This window comes from Manis javanica, chromosome 3 (genome assembly GCF_040802235.1).
Source record: "Manis javanica isolate MJ-LG chromosome 3, MJ_LKY, whole genome shotgun sequence".
NCBI classification, from domain to species: Eukaryota; Metazoa; Chordata; class Mammalia; order Pholidota; family Manidae; genus Manis; species Manis javanica.
Genome location: NC_133158.1, coordinates 15,397,439 through 15,419,588, shown reverse-complemented (window position 1 = coordinate 15,419,588; position 22,150 = coordinate 15,397,439). Strand labels below are relative to the sequence as shown.

The window sequence follows — 22,150 nt, the reverse complement described above, 5'->3', positions numbered from 1 at the left end:
AAGCATGTGACTAGATTTTTTTTCAACTTTAAATTTTATAAAGTTTAAGTAGAGATTAATTATTCCAAATGAAATTCATTTCTGAACTAAGATCAGCTATAAGGATATACACCAGATTTCAAAGATTTGCTACAAAAAAAGAATGTAAAATATCTCGTTAATTCTTTATATAGATTACGTATGGGCATGAATATTATAGTGGGCTGAACGGTGGCCAGCAAAAAGTTATGTCCATGTCCTAATCCTGGGAATAGGTAGATGACTGAGTATTACCATACACAACAAAACAAATGTGATCAAGAATCTTGAGAGGAGGTACTTATCCTGTATTATCCAGGTGTCCAGGTGGCGTCTAATTCAATGATAAGTGTCCTTTTAAGGGTAAGACCAAGAGATATTTGGCAGACAGAAAAGGAGGCAACGTAACTAAGGAGAGACAGATGGAAGTGATGCAGCCACAGGTCAAGACACATCAACAGCCAGGAAAACCTGTAAGAGGCAAAGTAAAGAGTACCCCCGAGAACCCTTGGGGGGAATGCAGCCCTGCCCACACCTTGATTTTCAACTTCTGGTCTCCAGAACTATGAGAAAATAAATTTCTATTATTTTAAGCAACCTGGTTTCTTAAACTTATTAGCGCAGCCCCGGGAAACAAATAATATTTTGGACATGTTGGGTTAAAATATTATTAAAATCAATTTTACCTGCTTTTTTAAACTTTCAAATATGTGGCTACTAGAATATTTTAAATTATATATGTGGCTCTTATTACATTTCTACTACACTAAACTAATCTATTAAATTATCAGAGATTGTCTCTTTCCAAACAATATTTTTCCTGAACTTCCATCATGTAGGTCACATACGTAAAGAAAAGCTTAAAAACCTTCTTAAATTCACAAAATGATGAAATGTTGGCATGTAGTCACTATTCCTGGAATGTGGTAGTGCTCAATTCATGTTTAGGAATTAATTTTTTCATATTTAATTTGTAGATTTATCTACTCATTCAAAAACGTTAAGCTGGAAAGTTGAGTTAATATATAGATGAGATCACTGGAATTTTAAAGTTTCTAATAAATAGAAATGAAGGTTGAGAGCTAACAAGATAGAAAATAACAGGGACAAATTTAAAGTCCACACTTGGGTCCAAAAGCAAGCTGTGAAAATTGAGACTTGAGAGGATGTGACTTCACTGTGACATGTGTGAAAGAGACCTGGGGGTTTTCATTGGTGATAAGCTCAATCTGAATTGGCAGGGTGAGAAAACTGCCAGCATAGCTACTGTGACCTTAGGCTGGCTGTTTAACTAAAAATCAGGGTTCCAGAAGCAATAGTCCTGTCATAGCCACAGTACACCATTTCATATGACAATCAATTAGTCTGGAAAAAGCATGACCTAGGAGAAACATATTAAACTGCTTTTATATCCAAAAGGCTCTTCTATGGAAGACACAGTGAAGACACAAAATTGAAAACAATCCAGATGTTCTTTCCTAGCCCCATTTTCCTCAGGATTCCACTAAGTATCAGAGGGAAAAGATCTAGCTAATCATTTTTACTGTTTAATACTGAAACAGGCTACCACAAAAGGTAATAAACTGTCCATGTCTTAAATGTGCTTTCCATGGGGTCTGAGAACATTGTTCATTTTCCTTATGAACAACATCCCAGGACAACTGCATGCCACTTTCTAGAACAAGGTAGACACAACTGAGAGATAAGACAGTGGCCAGGAGCATAGGCTGTAGATTCAGACTGCCTAGGTTTGCATCCTAGCTCTGTCATTTACTAGCTGTGTGACATTGGGCAAATTAAGTTCCTTGAGCTTCTATTTACTCACCTGAAAAATAAGGATAATAAAATTTCCTACCTCCTTAGAGTATTGTCACAAGGTTTGGGCACAGGCAATGGGCTTCAGACCAGTCCCTGTTCTCAGGATCAAGGCCAACAGAATCATGCCAGTTCAGGGGGCTAGAACCACTGAAGCTAAAAAGAATTTCATTTTCAGCTGAGGGGTGAAGACTGGGGGTGAATATATAAATTCTTATTATTTAACATTTGAGAGGGAGTAGAGGGAATAGGGTCCATCTCATGAGGCCCTAAAATTTCTCTTTTGTTGTTCATTCATTTAGTCAAAAAATACTTCTTAGAAGCTTTCTTTGTGTACTGTGACAGCAGGGACCAAAATGGATGAACATCTTTGCTCTTGTGGGACCTAGATTCTAATGCACAGACAAACAATAAATTAACAAATAAGTAAACAATAGAGTTTGTTAAAAGGCAACAAATGCTGTTTCAAAAAAATAGAACAGGGTCAGGAGCAATCTGAAGTACAGGTGGAAGGTGAAATTAAAGTGGGCAGGTGAGACCTCACAGAGGAGGTGATACTTGAGCAGAGATTTGAAGGGGGCAAGGATATGTATCTTGTAGATATCTGAGGAAGCACATTCTTGGCAGAAAAGAGCCAATGAGGATAAAAGTGTGTATTTTTGAGGGTTGGAGGACAGTGAGTAAAGAAAAGAGTAGTAAATATCACAGAGGGAAGGGGGAAGGTTGGGGACACACTGCAGAGGGTCACTGTATGAACTTGTACTCTTACCTGAGAGAAATATAAAACCATTGAGAGTCTTAGATAGAGGAATGACAAGACCTGACTGACTTTGTAGCCTTCCTGTTCTGCTGGCTCTGTGGAGACTAGACTGTACGGGCACAGGTGAAAGCAAGGGGCTCGTCAGAGTTTCTGCAGTCATCTGTCTCAGAGGAGATGGTGACTCGGCCCAGGGTAGCAGTAGTGGAGGTGGTGAGAAGTAGTTAGACTCTAGATATATTCTGAAGTTAGGGGAAAATAATTTTGATGACAGATTGAATGTAAAATATGAGAGAAAGAAGGGAGTTGATGGTGATTCCAACAGTTTTGATTTGACTAGTGGGAAGGATGGAACTGCTATTAAGTGAGTTGATGAGAACTAAGGATGGAAGAGGTTTTGGAACAGGGGCAGATCTGTTTTATGATTAAAAGAATTGTACCTATGCTAGAGAAAAGAGTCCCAATTTCAGCGTGCCCCAAAACAATATGCCCAATGAGACAATCAGTGAATCAACAACCACTTGGCAATGTATGTTTTGAGAGAAATGAGGTGTTTGATGAAGTTTGGTCTAGACAATTGCTAAGGTAATTGATAACTCTTAAGTTTCTTAAGTATGATTGTACAATATCCTAATAATGCATGACGGGTTTGTGTGTGTATGTGTGTATAGCAAGGAGACAGTCTCTAGAGTCCTTTAAAATCTTTACAACATAATTGTCTCAGCTTTATTCCACCTTTACCCAGTGGGATGTCAGATATTAAAGCCAAGTTTCACAATACTAAACTTGGTATGTGAGCTTTGTCTTCCTGAACCAACCATGGGAAAGGAACATGTGCTAATAACATTTGTAACAGATAGAGTGTTAATGGAAAAGCTAGTCTTTCTATTTTTTTCTTTTCTTATTTTAGGCTCACAATGGTGAGTTACAGCTTGTTCTTCTTGTCCACATAAACTTTTTTAGCTAATAAGGAAAAACCCTATTCATTAAATAACAGCTCTCAGGAAGCCTAATTCTTGCCTACAACAACTTTTCTTCAGCTGAGGTCACTATGGATTATGAGAACACTTTATTAAAGGAACAAGGAGAGGAATAATATTAGTGCACTCCTAGGGTTTGAAAATAAGTCATTTAGCACCTAAAATTGCAATGTTCTGTGCTATCACTGTTTTCTTAGCTTCATTAATTTTTTCTTCCAAAGTCAGCATCCACCCTTATAAGCTTTTGTCTCCTGCTGTCATCAAAGCATTTATATGCATTAATCCATGACAAATGGGTGCATTTGATACATAACTGATTTCTCTGCCTGCCACCTAGAAACAGGTACAGTTCTGAAAATAAAAATAAAAAGAATAAAAAATACCTAGGATGATGAAAATATCACCTACTTACTAAATATGCCCTATAAAAGTTTCATCTAAAGCAAACAGCAGAATTCCAGACAGTATACTTGACCTTTTATTCACAGGCAGGAATTCTTCTTAAAACTGGGAATTAGTTCACAGATTAGATTCACACAAATGAGAGGGTGGAGGGGAGGGGAGAGAGAGTGAGCAAGCAAAAGCCTTCAGTGTTTGCTGTGGGAAAGAGATTCAGTGAAGAAAAGGGCAGGAACTCTCACAGCCTCAAAGGCCTGCTTCACATTCACTCAGCTGTGGAGTTGGGCCTTGTGACACCCATTCATTCCAAAGTCAGCCATGTGAAAACAAAACCAAACCAAACTGGCTGCTTGGTATCATGTTGTGTTTTGTTTTGTTTTGTTGGATTCACTAATTGAATTATCTTCTTCTTTATAGCGCGAGTGATGGAATTTCCTGGAGCCTTTTACAAATACCAAAATAAACTTATCTAGCTTGGATATCTAAGAATGGAAAAGTACCATAACGAAGAAAATAACACTCCCTAACCACTAAGCCATTAAGTCATTTTACGGTTGTCATGACTGCTGCTCACCCAATACCTCCTGCTGTCTGCCTTCTGGGCGCATGGTGAGGTTATATTTCATGGTCACTTGCCCTGGGGTTGAGCTAATGACCAGGTCTGGCCGATGAATGTGAGCAGATGCAAAATGCACCAATTTTAAGCTGAAGCTGATGTGTATTTGCTGGTATTACCTCCAAAACTCTCCTTTTCTGCCATGATGAACACTACTATTCCAAGTAGATGCTGCTCCTAATTCTGGATTGACAATAACAAGGAGCAGAAGCCTCCAGCCAACCTTAGTGGACAGGAGCATGAGTGAGACATAAATGTTGTTAAAATACAGACTTGCCTTAACACTTAGATTTGCAGCTGATTGCAAACTTAGCCTATTCTAAAGTAATTTCCACTTTAATATTGTCCATCACAATTAAAACTAATCATCCTGGCAGAAGCAAAGAATTTCAGTATTATAGTCATTAGGAGCATGGGATCTGAGTTCAAATCCTGACTTCACTCTTGTTACCTGTGCACTTTGGGCAGGCTATTTAGAGAACAAAGAGTACCTGCCTCACAATGGTAAGTGTAGGGATTAACAGAACAATATGGAATTCTTAGCACAGTGCCAGACACATTGTAAGTACTTAATAAAAATGTATATTAATGCATATGTACATCTTCAACACAATTGAGGAAGAAGAGTCCTGAATTTTTTTTCCTCCCAAAGTCAGTTTCCACTCCTTGTCTCCTGCTCCCTTCAAAGCACATACATGCATTAATCCATAACAAAGGAGTTCATTTTCCCTGATATTCTGATGTTCTTCAGATGTTTCTAATGGATCTTCCTTTCTGCATCCACTTTCATAAAACTGTTACCTTTGCCTACAATTCCTTTCTGCCCAAACTCCATCCCTAACTTATGGTATAGTACTTGTTACTTATTCAGGTCTCATTTGAAATCTTGACCCAGAACTTAAACCTTTCCCCTCACCGAAAAATTCCTCCAAATAAAGAAGGCAGGATGGAGAGATGGTCTTGGAGCTCCTCAGGAACTATAGGGAAGACAGTGAGGTCTGTCGTGGCAGGAACCCGACTAAATTTACCTAACACTGGATATAAGATTGCAAATACTGTGTGAGACTTCCAGCTCCAAATGTTTCATTATAATGATAACTTTCTTGAATTAGCATTTTTATATTGCTTTCTTTTGATGAATAATACCATACCCTACCCAGTAGGAAGAGCTTTACACCAGATCTTATCCACACTAACAAGTACATCAATAGAGCTTTCTGCTTACAATAATAATAAACTACCCTTACTTGTTTTCAACAATTTAATTAAATACAATTAACTGTAGTTTGTTTTGGCAACCTATTAATGTCACAATTGAATATAAATAGACTCATGAAAATATTAAAATTAATAAATCCTTTATGCTAATGTAAAATTATCCCAATGTTCTTGCCAGAATACTTAACATCGTTTGTGAAGTATGCTAATGAGAACAGTAGAAAAGAAATAATAAATATTTATCAAATAACTCAGCAAGACTTCTCTAAGTCTCTGACCGCTTAAGTAGAGATCTCCTGACTTTTGGGTATGGTTCTTAACAGACTCTGAAACACTAATTGCAAATTTATCATTTTATAATATCTTTAATCCATGTTTCTAACTTTATAGGCTATGCTTTCATGATAATTCAAATTCCCAAGTGTCTTAAAACATAAAAAACTAACCATTGGCACTTAATTTTTGTTTGTTTTTGTTGAGGCTCAAAATGTTAGACACCATTGTACTTAGCCACTCAACACACAAGGATATCATTTTGTATTTAGGGTAGAAAATAAGGGGAACACATAAGAGTATATATAAAGGATACCCTGGGATGAAACTCATAGACATTTAGGTATTAATATCTTTATCAGTATATGCCTGTGTTTCTCCTTTAATAGTTGGATTCTATGATACAGAGGCAATGAGTTATTTTAAGAAAAACACAAAAAACACCTGAGGAAATATGGATAAATGATATCAGATTTCAGTTGACTAGCAGCTCTTTCATTAGGGTTATATATAGCATTATAATACATTCTGAGAATCACAAAGACTAATGCTGGCTTTTATTCTATTTCTCACTAATGAGTTATTGGCCAAACTTCCCTATTATTCAGAATTACACTAATTCTATCAAATGTATTGATTAGGGCATCTTCATATAGCATTACTATATAATTAGTAATTACATATACAGTATGCTTTGGGAAGTAAGTATACTCTAAGGTACAGTGACCTGTTCATACTGACTTAGAACACATGGCTAACCACTACGTAAAGATTAGCCATAAAATCCCGATCTTTTGCCTGTGCTGAGTACATAGATTCCATTAACAGAAGACTCAAATGCAATCATAAAGTAAGTCCAAGTTGTGAAATTCTAGGTGCAGCCTTTTTTATATAACAAAGTATAGTCATATGTGTTCTTATAAAGAAGTTCTGCTATACTATCCACATTGACATTCATATATGTACATAACACTGTAGCAAGATACCATATGCTAACACAAACTGTATGGCAGGTGTAGAACAGGTATCATCTCGGTTCCTTATTCAAACCCACTAGGTAGGGATTTTATAAATATGGATCTCCACTTTGTGGGTGAGGTAGGGAGCTACACTGACCTGCCCATACTTAGAGCTAAGGGTGTAGCTGAGAAGTAAATTCCTGGTTTGCCCTGTACACCAAGCTGCTCCTATCCCTACAGGCTCACTGGCCCAAGACTACTGATGGCAGAGAGTAAGGTCAGGTAAGAGACCTGTGAGCAAGTCAACTCTTTATCCAGTTTCCAAAGATGTGTGTAGATGTTGCATTTATGGGGTGCTTACCCCATTCCAGGGACCATTCTAAACACTTTGTATGTATTTTATTGCTTAATTATTGAAATAATTATTTTTAAAGGAATAACATGGCTCACGTTGACAGAAGAATTCAATTACATATAAAAACAGCCTAGATCATGAATGGACAATAGGTTTCATCTCAAAATTATACATCTAAGTCCATATAAGGCAATTCACATAGTACCTGACAAAGTAGTTTGCTGGATGATGATTGTTCTGGGGTGGTGGTTGTGGTTGTTTTTGAAATCATTACTACATCCTTAACAAGGTACTGATTGAAACTCTGTGCTTGGAAGGATTCAGAGACTGAATCTGGGTTCAAATAAAAGGAATGCCCTAATTAATTAGCAAAGTGCAATGACATGATCATAGGAAGAATGGGCTGTGTGTCAGCAATTGGCCACCACTAGTCACAATGATATTTTTGGAACAAAGGAGCAGATTTATTTTGATGATAAGAGAATTTGAAAGCAACACTTCAGGTCTGATTATATGAACAATTTCTACCTTACATGTTGCTGGAATGGGTCCAGCAACTTGAAAGACAGCAAATTCCATACTTTAGCAAAAAGACACTGCTGCAAATGATCAAACCCCTTACCAGAAAGGTCAGCCCACTTTACAATGTTCTAAATAATTTATAAAGTCTCAACATGATAAATGCCAAAAAATCTTATCAGAAAGTTAAATTGCAGTTGGAATTCTTTTCCAGTGTTAATGATTTATAAGTTCATTTGAAGTAAAACAGAGAATCTACACTAAGACTGAGTCTAATAAATGTGGATTTATCCTGTGCTGCTGTTTCCCCACCTGGAGCCAAAAAGGGTCTTCTCCAAAATCTAAAAAAAAAAAATTATTGGGAGACACTAGCCTGTAAAAAATTACTTTAAAATGAGGTGTTGTTAATCCAATAAGGAGAGAAAGCATGCTTTTAACCAGGCTGGTTAGCACAGCAAAATTAAAACAAAATCATCACTCTGCTGCAGTACTTAAAATGATTGCATGATAGAGCCAAGCTCACTGCCCAAGACACAGTTGTCTGTTAATGCAGACGTCCCTCCACATAGACATTTGTTTTATAAATTCAATTGGCCAAGACTGGCTTGCTTATGTTCCTAAGTACTAAAGGAGTACTTTGTTGTGGAAAGAACACTGAACTGAGACCTGGTGCACAAACTATGTTTTCTTCCCACCTGTACAATGATTATCCACATGTTGTAGTGTTTTGTAAAATGAGAATAACAGTACTAACCATGTAGAGTTGTAGTACAGATCAAACATCAAATTACACAAACTAGCCCATATCAGACCCTCCACAAAGCAGAGATTCATAAACTGAGCTGGCAAAATTCCCAACTGGCCCTCCCAAGCTAGTGATCTTGTATAATTTAATTAACTTATTTTTGAAGATATTCATTACCAGTAAAATGGAAAGATGTTCTACCTCACAAGGTTACTGTGAGGATTCAGTGAAACACAAAATGCTTAGGGTCCTTCATTCATTCATTCACCAAGTATTTATTTGGCCCTCTCTATGTGCCAGACTACTAGGTCCCCTACTCTCATGGAGATGGCTATCTAGTGGGGAAAGCAGTATTACCAGTGATTATAATAAAGTGGCATTGCTATTAACATAGGGGAAGTGTAGTTCTCTGCACCTATTAAGTGCTCAACAAACATTTGCTGAATAAAAAATACTAAATTTGATATATGTTAAAAAAAATGATTATCCTTAGGTGTTCACTAACATAATAACCAGATTTATAATCAACAGTAGTGGCTTAGTTTGTCTTTTATTACACAAAGGTAGCAATAATTCAAAGGGGTGAAAGGCCTTTTGGGACACAGTCTGGTCGGAGTTTGGGTGCTCAACTTCTGCTAATTAACTGACTTTCTTTCCATAGAACTCTAGTTGAAGATACTTTGGCTCTTTCCTTCCATCCAACCCTTCTCTCCATCTGTGATCATTAGTGTACATTGATAAGGAAACTTTAGATCATAAACCAATAACAAAAAAAAAGTCTTTCCTTCCCTTTAACTGGAATAATATAACATATCTCCATTAATGTAGGGCCTAGAGCCATCCAGGTTACCAGCCACCTTATTTCCTTTACCTGCCTCTAAGTCATTATTTGTTCTCTTTCCTTTTGAATAGGTCACTCTTGATCCTTTCCTACTAGCGGACTTCTTAACATTCAAAGCCCAACACAAAATCAACCATTTTTCAGGGCTCCCCAAACCATTTCTGCTGAGAACAAATTGCTTTATCCTTTCCAATCACATAGCATATCCTTTCCAGTTTGAGCTCATATTCACAAGCAGCTTTGCATATTATACATAAAGAAAGGGGAAGGGAATCAAACATTTCTGGAAGCAATAAAAAGAAAATTTTGCAACTCTCCAAAGTCTACAGAATCCTCTAAAGCTGCACTATCTTAACAGTAGTTACAAGACACATGTGCCTATGTAAGTATGATTTAATTTGGTTCATTTTCATATATTTTAATGATATGTTTCATGGCATGCATTTTTTTGAACAGGAGAGAGATTCTGGAGATGGTGAGTCAATTAACCCACATCAGGGATGGTTGAAGACTCTCAACTTGCATGCCAGTGTCAATCAATTGATGGGTGGTACCTAAAGAAGGACTGAGGAAGATTCTACAATCACATCCAGGTTCTGTGGGAACAATCACTGTGATTGATTACCTGGGCCTGTGGTAGACAGAATACTGGAGACTGGCAGTACATATTCCATAAATCTGCTCTTATTTCTTAACAATCCTGGGAGAAGCTGTCAAAAATGTTGCCCTACAAATGTTCACCCAGTGACCTACTTTCTCAAGCGTACATCCACTACATGGCTTCTTGCAATTTCATCAGGTAAAGAGATGTAAGAAGCTACAAAAACAATTCAACTTTATAAGACCCTATCTGGGAAAATTCCAAATAGTACCTTCTCCTGTTTTATATCTTATCATTTTATTTCAGAAAAACAGCTTTTTTTTTGTCTTCTTCTTCTAATTCACAGTTGTCTGTAGAGCTGGTCTCTAGTTAAAATTTCTCCATAAAGCAATAGTGTTCAAACTTTCAATTAGGTTCAAACCAATTAGGTGGTGAAATATCCAATTCCTGTCTGTTTCCATTTTGCAGTGGAACAATACTTAGATAATAAATACTTGGACAGATACACTTATGAATCACTAGTTATTTTTATAAGATAAGATGAGCCTATTAAAATACTTATATATTATAAAATAATGTTCTGTGGACATAAAAATAAACCAAAAATCTTACTACGCTGATGGACAGAGACTGTAATGGGGTATGTGAGGGGGACTTGGCGATGGGGGGAGTTTAGTAAACATAATGTTCCTCATGTAATTGTAGATTAATGATACCAAAATAAAAAAAATAAAAAATAAAAATAAATAAACCAAAAATGTAACTACCTGGAACATTATGCTGCATAGGTTCAATGGCAGTATATAAACAATGTCATTATACAATTGTCAGCATATAAACAAGTTTGAGAGTGATTACATGTGCATGTTTCACAATGAGGATATAGATAAATCATTTCTGAGCCACAATTCAGGAATGTCTTAGAGTATAGTCTTCAGCAAATTTAAAATCCAAAATATGCAATATGTATCATTACAGACTATAGGGTTAATGAAACAGCCTACAGCAAACTTAATTGATAATGATAAAACTAAATCAACACTAATTTATAATTAAAAAGCAAGAATCACAGCAATTGCAAATCACTAACAACTCAAACAACATTTAAGATACACTGATAACAAATTATTCTTTCCAAAATTGCATGAATTCATAATTATTCCATGCAGGCACTTTGCAATGTTTCCAAGAGCAGGCAGCCAGTTTTCTTAGTAGAATACTCAACTAAAGAAGCTCAGCAAACCTTAGTTACATGCCTTGTAGCCGAATGATAACTCAGTATACTAGTAAGTTGCCTGTATTCATATATAAGATAAATGCACATGAAATTTTAAATCATTTGCCCAAAAGAAAAAGAATAACAAAGAAAAAAAAACCTTGGGTTTCAAGATAAATTTATAGCCTATTAGTGGACTGAAAACTAGATTTTGAGAACCTTAATAAAATATTAAATAAAAGGTTTATACAGGCATCACTATGCTGCCTGTTGCTTCTCTCTGTTTTTTTACATTTACAGATTACTTTTCCTCCCAAACCTTAATCCAAAGGAAAATTAATTGATATTTAGCTAAGATTTAAATGAAACCTCTATTTAGGCCATTGACTTTATTATATAAACGTCTGTTTATCAGACCCCCAGTGATACCAGTTAACTGAACTCAGGAGGTTCAGAGACACACAGCATTTTACCATGTTGGGTATAACTCAACAGAACTAAGCCATGGACATAATTTTAAAGCAGGCCAAGACAGATGTGCATAGAAATGCTCATTTTGGCCCTACTGCCTTCACCTCTCTCCACCTTCTTGCGTAACAGGATTTGATCAATTCATTGGAATCATAAATGTTGGAGCTGGAGATAATCTTGTCTGAGGTCACACACTAACAGTATGCCACACGATATAGACTTAAGTCAAGTTTTCTTGGGCCCACCTAACCTGTAAAGATAAGGAAATTATCCCTAAAATTCTAGGTTTCTGGCTCACCTTGAACTACTGATGATCTGGTCATGCTGAGCCAATCTCAGACATAGTTAAGAATATGTTGTGTTCTCTAGATGTCCATATGCTCTTTAGTTGCCACAATTTTCAGCATTTTGTAATGTCTGACCCCCAGTCTGCCCCAATTGATTTTGTTAAATGTCTGGTATAAGAAGGTTTTTTCCTTGTCCATCTATGAACTTGCCCTAGAAGTTTTCAAATAGTTTAGCAGAAAGCTTTTTTAAATACAAAGGTGATTTTATACTGAATCGAACTCTACCAAATGGATAAAATCAATCAATCAGTTCGTTGGACAACTTAAAACTTCATTATCTGTGGAATATAGCTTACTGTTAGTGGAATGCATGCATTGCCTCCTTGGAGCTGTCAGACATAACATGAAATATCATTGATTCCTTCCAACCGTCTCATCTGAGGCCTTGCAACTGACACCTTAAGCAAGATCCTGAAAGCTCCAGCATCCTATCCTATCCTGGTACTCTTTCCTCATTTCCAACTTATATTTTAAAAGCTTTAATGTGGTGCTGTCCTGCCTATTTTTGCATTTTTAAAGGCTCTAAAGTTCTTGCCTAGTTGATCAGAAAATATTCATTGTCTACTGACATAATATTTATTCAGTGAGAAGGACCTGCTGGCCTGCGGAACCTAATCCACTATATAATGTCAATTTCAAGAGCATTGAAGTGATGCGAAACCCACCCCAAAACTACACCCACTGTGGTAGCTCGTCTAAATCTGGCATTCCCTATTCACCTCAAAGCACATACTAAATCGCTGTATACTTCATTCTTCATCCATGCAAACAGGAAATCAGACAACTCCTTTGAATGTATGCAGGCTCAGGTAGCTTGGGATTTATTCTTGGATAAAATGGAACCATGCCTAGAAGAGGTCTAGAAAGGGTGTAATAAAGGCAGATACAGGTAATCATAGCAGCAGAACAATGGCTGAGGATGTAGGAGGTTCTCCTTTCTAGACTCAGGTGAGACCTAGTTTGACTCCTTTCCTTCAAGGAGGAAGAAACTGCTTAATGTGGAGGCACATCACTCAGCATACCTACTTACTTATTTTCTGAGAAAAAAAATTCCTGTAATAACATCATTTTTTCTTTCTCTGGACTTTGTTATGTAAAGATGAGGAAGGAGAAAGAAATAGTGGGCCAACAGGGCTCCCTAAGTGCTTCTGAGGGCATTATCTCTGAAGAATCCAATTAGTTTATTAATAAAATAATTCATCTTCTCTCTATACCAAAGAATTGTTTGGCTGTTATTTTCTCCCTGCAACAAAAATGAAGTAAATTTTTCTCTTGATATCAAAAGATTTGAAAGCAAAAGGCCTTTGTCTACTAGGGTATGTTGCTCCATTTAGTCCCTCAAGATCATGACAGTAATATTTTCTAAATCTATAGAAAAAAAAAACAACTTATGCTGTTAGTGAAAACCTTAAGGATTGCATTTTTTGCTACATTTCTAAGTATATTCTTGGGATTATTATGGTTAATGAAATGGCTGTCAAATACTGACCAGAAGTCAAATAACTACACAGAGATATTGCACAAATACACACATACACAGAAATATTCCACTGACCATTTAATGTTTATATCACTCTCCATTTGAGGGAATCTCCAAATTTTAAACACACACATAGATGTGTATGCATCCATCCATAAACACACAAGCATTCACACACAGAGTTAACAAATAAAGGAGAGGTTAAGATTCCACAAGAACATTCATTCCTCTTTTCCTTAAAAATTTAACATTTTCTGAGCACCTATAACAATTCTTTTCTATAAGTGAGAAGATAAAAAGATGAATAGCACAGGATATCAGAATTATCTTGGCCCACATTTACTAATGCATATGATATAAACAGGCACATTAGATTCTGCCCCAATTAAAAAAATATCTTGGAAAATTTTATTTAAACACAATGAGGTTTCCTATTAGAAAATCTTTCCAGAACTTGTATATACTTATACGACCTGCAAATCCCCAAAAAGAGAACATACCATGCAGTGAGTGCTTCCGTAACATTTAATAGCTTTTTGCCAAAGGGTGTCTTAAGAGTATAGTGTTTTGTGAGCTGGGAAATGCTGACCTAGACATATGACTGGATTCAGGCTCTTAAAGGAAAAGGACATCATGATACTTTCCTACCTAACTTCCTTCATTTTCCTTAAACTGGGAGCACTGTTTGATCTCTCTGTAATAAGTAATATTTTAAGCTTTTTATTAAAAAATAATATACACCCATTGCAAAAACAAATCCAAGAAATACAGAATTATAGGAAATAGAAAGTCTAAATCAGTCCAATCCTCCCAACAGGTTTAACTACACTTTTGGTATTTTTAATGCAAGTGCAAATACATTTTTCTTCAGCATTATTTTGAAACTGAGTTTCTTGTTTGTTTCCTTCACTCAGCAGTATATCATAGGAATTTTTTCACAAGAGTGTATATAAACATATTTCATCTTTTGCAATGGTTCCACTGAATTCCACTGTGTGGGTGTACTATAATTTATTTTACCCATCTTCTTTTGATAGAGATGAAACTCCCCTCTGATTTTTGGCCATTAAAATCACTGCTGCAGTGACTAAACCTTAACATACATTTTTTCACACGTGTCCAATCATTTTCCTAGGATAAGCATCTAGAAATGGAACTATGTCAGAATTTTCACATTTTACTTTTTGGGAGACACTGTCCAATTGTTTTCAAAAATAGTGTACCATTCATACAGTCAAGCTTTGAGACTTTTACACAGTTTAAAATGAAGACTTTTAAAGAGTCTAAGTTAAATGAACTTGAAGAAATGAACAATTAAAGGCTACTGTTTACTTGTACTACTTGCAAATATTTGTTTGTAGTGTGGAATAGTATCTAGTTTCCTTAACTATGAATTGAGATCACATGCTTGAGCTCATATAAATAACAATATTTACATAGCACTGTAATAATTCTCTTACAAGTTCATGAGATTGATAGAGAATACTTATTTGCATCTCTACTTGGTTTTGATATCTTGGAGTCTTACTGAATGTCCTATAGCTGCATTCTGACTCTGAGACGAGGTCAATATCATCAATCAGATGATCAATGGATTATCACTAGCACCAGCTTACACCAAATAACAGCCTGTCTGCTCTAATCCTTTGGCCGATACACTACATTTAGCAATCTAGAACTGGTACACATTGTTAAAAAAATCAATATACAACCCTTGTTGTTCTCACTATTTCTTTTATATTACAATTATAAAACAATCTTTTATTGTAATCTACCTTGGTATTTTATGTGTATTCCTTAAATGGCTTTCAAAAAAGGAATATTGAATAGTAAGGTAAAAATAAGTATAATGCATACAAGAATGCTTTTTAATATTTTAACAAGAAAAGGCCATACTTTAAATGGATGGTGATGTTCAGTATGTAATAATTAAGTCATAAATGAATACCTCTAATATATAGGTTGTTTAACATAGCTCTAAATCAGGCCAAGTATAAGTTATATGGACAACTCTATTCGGAGTAATCTTTCTATGTATTATTCCCATATACCACTGTTGATAAAAAGCAGTGCCTCAAGAATAAATGATTCATTAGGCACTTAAAATTTTTTATCTTATGTAATTTATCTTTATAATTTTGAAGTACTAAAGAATCCTTAGGATTCTAAAGTATTTTGAAATGATCCATATTTTATTAAGTTTCAAAGACAATCCCCCCTTGTCCACAAACCTATACATTTGAAATTAAGTAACCACTAAAACTGCTGTGATAATTCATATATCCATGAGAGGAAAAAAACTGAATCTAAATTTGAAAGTTACATTTAGCCAACAATTCATCTTTTTTTACTTGTTACACAGCAACTGGTGATTATAAAGAGATGAAGCTGTCTATTTTAATTACCTAAAACAATGAAATGCCACTTTTGAGTTTTCATTGTTTAGTCTCTCTTATTTAAATCAAGTGTCTTCCTTATGGTTTTTACTATGTATATATATATTTTTTTAAAGGCATGGGAATTTTTTAAGTTGTTATGGTAATTTCCTACATCATTTCCCCCCAAAAAATACTTGATTTAGCCAAATATTAAACTTTTTGAAATTATAACTCCATTAATCCAGATAGCACATTTTACTCATTTGTGTGATTTTAAAATTCATTTGATTGACTGTTTTAATCCTACTTAACTAGTGAGTAATGGAAAAGAAATGGTTCATTCCTAATACTGTAAATATGAAAAATAGGAAGTATTTAGGACTGCAGGGGAATACATTAAAATCAGTCCGTTTTCTAGTTAACATATTCTCATTCTGTTTGTGTACAAACCCACTGCATTGAGAAGACAGATCACAAATTCACAGCCTCACAAAAATGTACTGATTTTATGTTTGACGACAGAAATTGGCCCAAATCTCTAACCATTTCCCCTAAAGGCCCGTGGCTGACTGGTGTCATCCAGGTGCTACACAGTCTGAACGAGGGGAACATCGCATCACATTCTACTCATCTGTCAGCGTAGTGGATTATTTCTTGAGAGACTGAAATTGGCTGCTTGGGATGGGAGCACCATCAATCTTACTGTGTAGGGCATGGTGAAGCTGCTTGTAAGAGGCTGGCAAGAGTAGGGCCAGCAGTTTCTAAGCAGGTGAGGGGGCAGCTATAAAGCCTTCGCTCTCCCTCCACTGAGTGCTCTGAGGAAAAGATTTGTCATTTTTCACATTTCCCAGATACTTGGTATGCATGCAGTGTCCGCCTGCTCCTGCTTTATGAAAGAGGCGATTTTTCAAGCTTAGGCAAATGTGGCAAAGCTCAGGGTCTGCTGGTATCTCATTTTTTCTCATCATGTCACTTGTTTTAACCGATTTGAGAAAATGAGATTATGCTTTTTCCTTTTTGCTCATTTATCCAGCTATTTATTTATTTATTTGCTCATTTAGGGGTGGATTGTCACAGATAACTGGCTCTGATTTCTCTCTTGTTTTCATATACATTTCATTAGTGTCCCTGAAGATTTAAGACCCACAAAGGGAAACATCACAAACTCTCATCAAAAAAAGCATATATTTACTCTTAAAATCAAAACGGAAGATTGCATTAAAGAAGATTGTATTTCTGACAGAAATAATCTAGAATATTGCTGTGTTCAAGATCTATCACTTTAATCTTTGCAGCTATTGTTGAAAACCCAAGAAAGTTAAATAAATGTATTACGCCTAGGGTTGAAATTGGTTTTGGTGTTGCAGTTTCTTAGTGAACCTGATGTACAGATTGACCACACGTTGGTGATAATAAGCACTTTCAAAGGTTAGGTGATGGAGAAACAAAAACTGAGTTTAATTTCAGTCACAGCCTAATGATGTTTCTCAATTTAGAATTTTAATATTTTGATAACAACCCCCATAAAAACATGTTTACTTATTTCAAGTAGTACAGACATAACCTCTACCAGAAAAATTTCATGTATTAACTGAGTAATAGGGACTGTCTATGTGAAAATCCATTGCAAACTGTACTGTATTTCATGACTATATTCATAGGGCATAAAATAAAACACATAGCGTTTGGTGGTATATTCTAGCCAGGTACAACATCGTTTGAAAAATCAACAGCAAGAGTAAAAACAAGATTTTTGTCCAGACTATGAGGATTATTAGCTGTGTAAACAGCAAAACTTCACTCGATCGAAATCTCTACCATGCATGTTTGTAGTCTGTTAACTGAGGGTGTCAGTAATTCCTGACATTTATGAAGAGATTTATAGTTTAAAAGCACTTGCAGGAACATTATTTTATTTACACACTCACAATATCTCTAATTGGGAAATTGGTCTCAGAGAAGAAACGGACTTGTCCAAGGTCATATCGCTCACAAGTGACAGAGGACAGCAGTCCTGAACTGTCCCATCACCACTTGCGGCCACTCACCAGTTCTGCCATGGCCACCGTTCAGAATGAGTTTGCAGTGCAAATGAGGCCATGGATTGACATTACTTTAAAGTTTTTATAAATTATGCAAAGGGGTTCACAGCTCCTCAAAAAGGCTACTTGGCATGATTATTCTGCGCTTGGGGGACCGTATACTCTCCTTGGAAAATGATCTGCAGGTGTAATCAGACCGACCTCACTTCCAATGGCAGTTATTGGCTGTGTGGTCTCAGACAAGCACCCAATCCCTCAGAACTTTGGTCTCCTGGGCAACAGGGTGGGGGTGGGGTGAATTACACTTACTTGTGTAAGGATTAAGCTGAACAATGAGAATTAATCCTGAAAGCGTGCTAAAACACTCACGATCGTTTTTCTTATGACTTCTTATTAGTAAATATAATGAATACAGATTTCCCGCGTTATTTGTGCCACAAAACAAGTCAAAGACATTATTGCCGGAACAGACCAGTGATTAACTGATTGGCTGTAAAGTGGGGATTCCGAAACCCATGTTTGTTTTTGCGGCAACTCGGTAGAGAAGCCTCGGAGTCTGGGCGACGCCCGCTCCAAGCTCAGGACACCAACACAGAAACACGAGCGCGCAGCAGCTGCAGAGCGGTTTCCATGCCCACCTGCAGGGGAACCAGAGCCCCCTCGCCTTCCCTCTCCGACCCCGGCGGTGGGGAATGAGGGTTTCTGGGGCCTGGAGGCAGTCCTTGGCCTCAGCCCCCAACTCGGGTAGCTCCCACCCTGTTTCAGGGGCGGGGGCGCGGGCTCCAGCATGGAACAGGCTGGCGCGCTCCCTCGCAGCCCGGTGCCGACGCGCAGGAACACCCAGGGCTGTATCCGCGCTCCCTAGAAACTGTCCCCCGCCTAGAAGCAAGGCCCGGAGAGGCAGCAAGCCGCGCCCCGGAGGTGTCGCTGGAGCACGGTGCTGAGGAGCCCAGGAACGGAGCCCAGGCCGGCGGCAAAGCCAGGGCAAGGCAAAGGCGTGGACGCTGGACCACGCCGCTGGAGGAAGCGGGCGGATGGGAGGAGGTCGGGAAGGAATTGGGAGAAGCGGGTGGAGGGCTGGGAGCATCTTCAGAACTGAGGATCGGCAGCTTGGGCGCGCAACTGGTCCCCAGAGTCCAGACTTGGCTACAGGAGGGGAAGGCGGGGGGGAGGGGGGGACTCGAGGTGAAGTTGGAGGGTGGAGTAATCGGAAGCAAACGCTGAAGCTAAACAGAAAATGAAAGGAAATTTGTTCAGAGAACCATCGAGGGTAAGAACAATCGAGCTGGGGGACGGTAACGATAAGGGCAAAGGAGAAAAAAAGTCAGAGTGAACAGTGAGGCCATGGAAAGGTAAGAAATGTACCTGGAACAGAAAGATGAAGAAAGCAAATCGCGTCCAGAACTCAATACAGATAAACAACAACAAAATCAGCCAAAGGGACCTTGCCCCCGAAACTGCCTAAGAGAGTGAGAAAGAGAGGGGGAAAAAAAGGCACCGAGCATACGGAAAGAACAGAAAGTGAAGGAAGGGAGAAAGGAAAGGAGACAAATTAAACCAAACAAGAAATAGTAAGTTACTCTTTCATTTCTTTTTCACTGACAGACTACTTCCAAAGTTAATTCTGGCATGAGCATTCCCTGAAAATCCTTAACCACACGCATCCCGACATTATAGTATTTATACTAGATAAAAATGCTTCCCAGAAATATATACGCATTATTTTATGGGTTGCAAAGATCATGTATCTCCTCCCTAAAACACCCTCATTTTGAAAGTCATCCCATGTTTTGCAGAATATTTCACTGTTGCCTTAAGTATCTGAAAACAAATGACCTCTGTTTTTTAAGATATGGAAGGAGGAGGAGGACTTTTAGAGAAAACTATCTTTTCTGAGAAGTTAATAGAAATACCTCCAAGGTATTTTAGTATCCCCACTTTACCCAAAGCATTCAGCCAACAATTCATCTTAGAGTTCAGAGGCAAGCTGCCCACACTCTAGCACTTTCTGTTACTTTCATTCAACCATCTGTTAAGGTGACAGCGGAAGACTGGAGGCTACAGTGGGGCCAGCTCCCGACTTACCTGGTCTGTGCAGGTGGTGCTGTTGGAAGGCATGCTGAAGGGATCCATGGCAGAGCAGCATTGCACAAGCACTTATCCACAAGTACAGGACCCAGGACATCGCCGAGACCATTGCCATTCTCTAAAGAGAACATTAGATAGGAAGGATTACCCCCGGATTCAAGCCCCCAGCTCAGTTTGTCTCACTGGGGCGAGAAGGAGGGTCTCAGACGTCATGTCCCTTTGCTACTCTCCTGGCTAGAATTAATGACCCAGCAGGGGTCATGCTGTGAAGTCGGATTGACAGAAAGCACTTTTCAGATCATGAATTCATTTCTGAAATTCTGTACAACCAAGGATTGCCAAAATACAAAAATAAATGAAAGTTTTTGACTATCAGGGAGTTTGAGACATAGTATCCTAAATAAACAACCTGTTTTGCATGATCATCTATAAGGTATAGTTATTCCAGGCATTAAAAGCGGCATGCTCCTGTTCATTCTAACTTCATTGCAAGTCTAACATAAGCCTGAGAGGAAAGAGTAGATTTTTTTCAATTCTACAGTCATGAATTTTTAATCTCTATGCTTTCTTCTAAACTAAGTAATCATTTCTCAGAGGCATGTTGTAATCCCCTGATAGAACTGGTCTTTTTGGCTGGACTTAAAATCAGAAAGAATTGTCTTCAGCCAGAATGAGCTTCAGATGGAAGATCTATGCTTCTATCCTAGAGTGAGCTATAATTTACAATATTGCTTTGCCTCCTAAGATCCCATTGTGGCATTTGTTGTATACTGTTGAATATGCATATACAGGTGGTGTATGTATTTATGGATGAACATACACCTTTTCTCAGGCACTGAAACTTTGACAGTCTTTTCTGCACCTATAAGGATCTTAGCAGCTACAAAGGCTCAACTGCGCTACATATTGTCCAATTTCTCAAACAACACCTTATGCTGCATTTCATATTGCCAAATTAATCAAACTTGGAGCATCATTCTTATTCAGTCAGTGATATTGAAAGTGTTTTCTATACAAGAATCCAGTTAAGTATATGCTTTTCTCTTAGGGATTTGGAACTAAGATTGTTTCATTCTTTTTAATGGATTATTCCACTGTCAAATCATACACTTACAGCACTTCAACTATACATTTAAAACCTACTAGTAACCTCCCAGTGTGGCTTCTGTATTCACAGAAATTTGTTCTTGTTCAAAACCTGTGATGCTCAGAAGTAAAAATAATGTACACAATATGTGTGTGTGTGTGTAGACATAATACAAGATAATTTACGGGTTTTAGGAGAGAGATGTAGTCTTTAAGAAGGGTTTTAGGACTATAATAGATAAATGGTGGCAATCATAATTAAGTGCAAAGTAGGAAAACATTATTTTCAACAGTATGGAGCTTTTTATGCACCAGTCACTGATTCAGATGGATCACTCACTTTATAATTAGATACACTGCCCACTGTTTACTTTTGTATACAACAGATATAGCCTCATAGTTTTCAGAACTATCAGTAAAACATAGATGCATTCTCTTTGATAGAGATAAATAGCAACACCCCTCCTGTGAATCTTGAAATGAATGCATTCTGGGGCTTTTTCAAAATAACCTGCAAATTACAGAAAGACAAAACAGAGGTGACAGTGGCATGCATTGACTCCTTGTGAATTTCAGTTAAAATGCACTAGGAATTCATCTCAACTTGAAAAACCCCTATCATAATAAAAACTTAATAGTTTTTCAGTGACCGTTTTCTCTTGCTCATTTCTTCACTAACAGATCTCAGTCCTCAAAAAGATTACTATGACTTGACATTTGCAGTATTGTCCTTCATTTTCTTTTTCTCATTTAACTTTGTCTAATTCTCAGCATTATTTCCCAGGTTCCTGCATATCACTCTCATTGCTCTCTTTCTTACCAAGAGGTTGTTCCTATGTTAATAGGTGTTTTCCTACAAATAATGCATTCAGTCTCACATAGTTCTCTAGATATGACTGAACAGGTTACAAATCTGCTTTCTGAATCTTAAATCCTTAAAGAGACT

General features: G+C 37.3%; 1 protein-coding gene across 7 annotated transcripts in view; it reads right to left on the bottom strand.

The window, feature by feature from the left end:
• TAFA1 (TAFA chemokine like family member 1) overlaps positions 1-22,150 on the bottom strand; it is a 708,714-nt gene that overhangs the window by 439,236 nt on the left and 247,328 nt on the right. For all 7 annotated transcript variants that reach the window (XM_073230877.1, XM_073230880.1, XM_073230881.1 and 4 more), the window contains one exon: positions 20,116-20,236. In XM_073230877.1, coding sequence (XP_073086978.1) covers positions 20,116-20,236 — 121 coding nt within the window. The remainder of the gene's footprint in view (positions 1-20,115; positions 20,237-22,150) is intronic.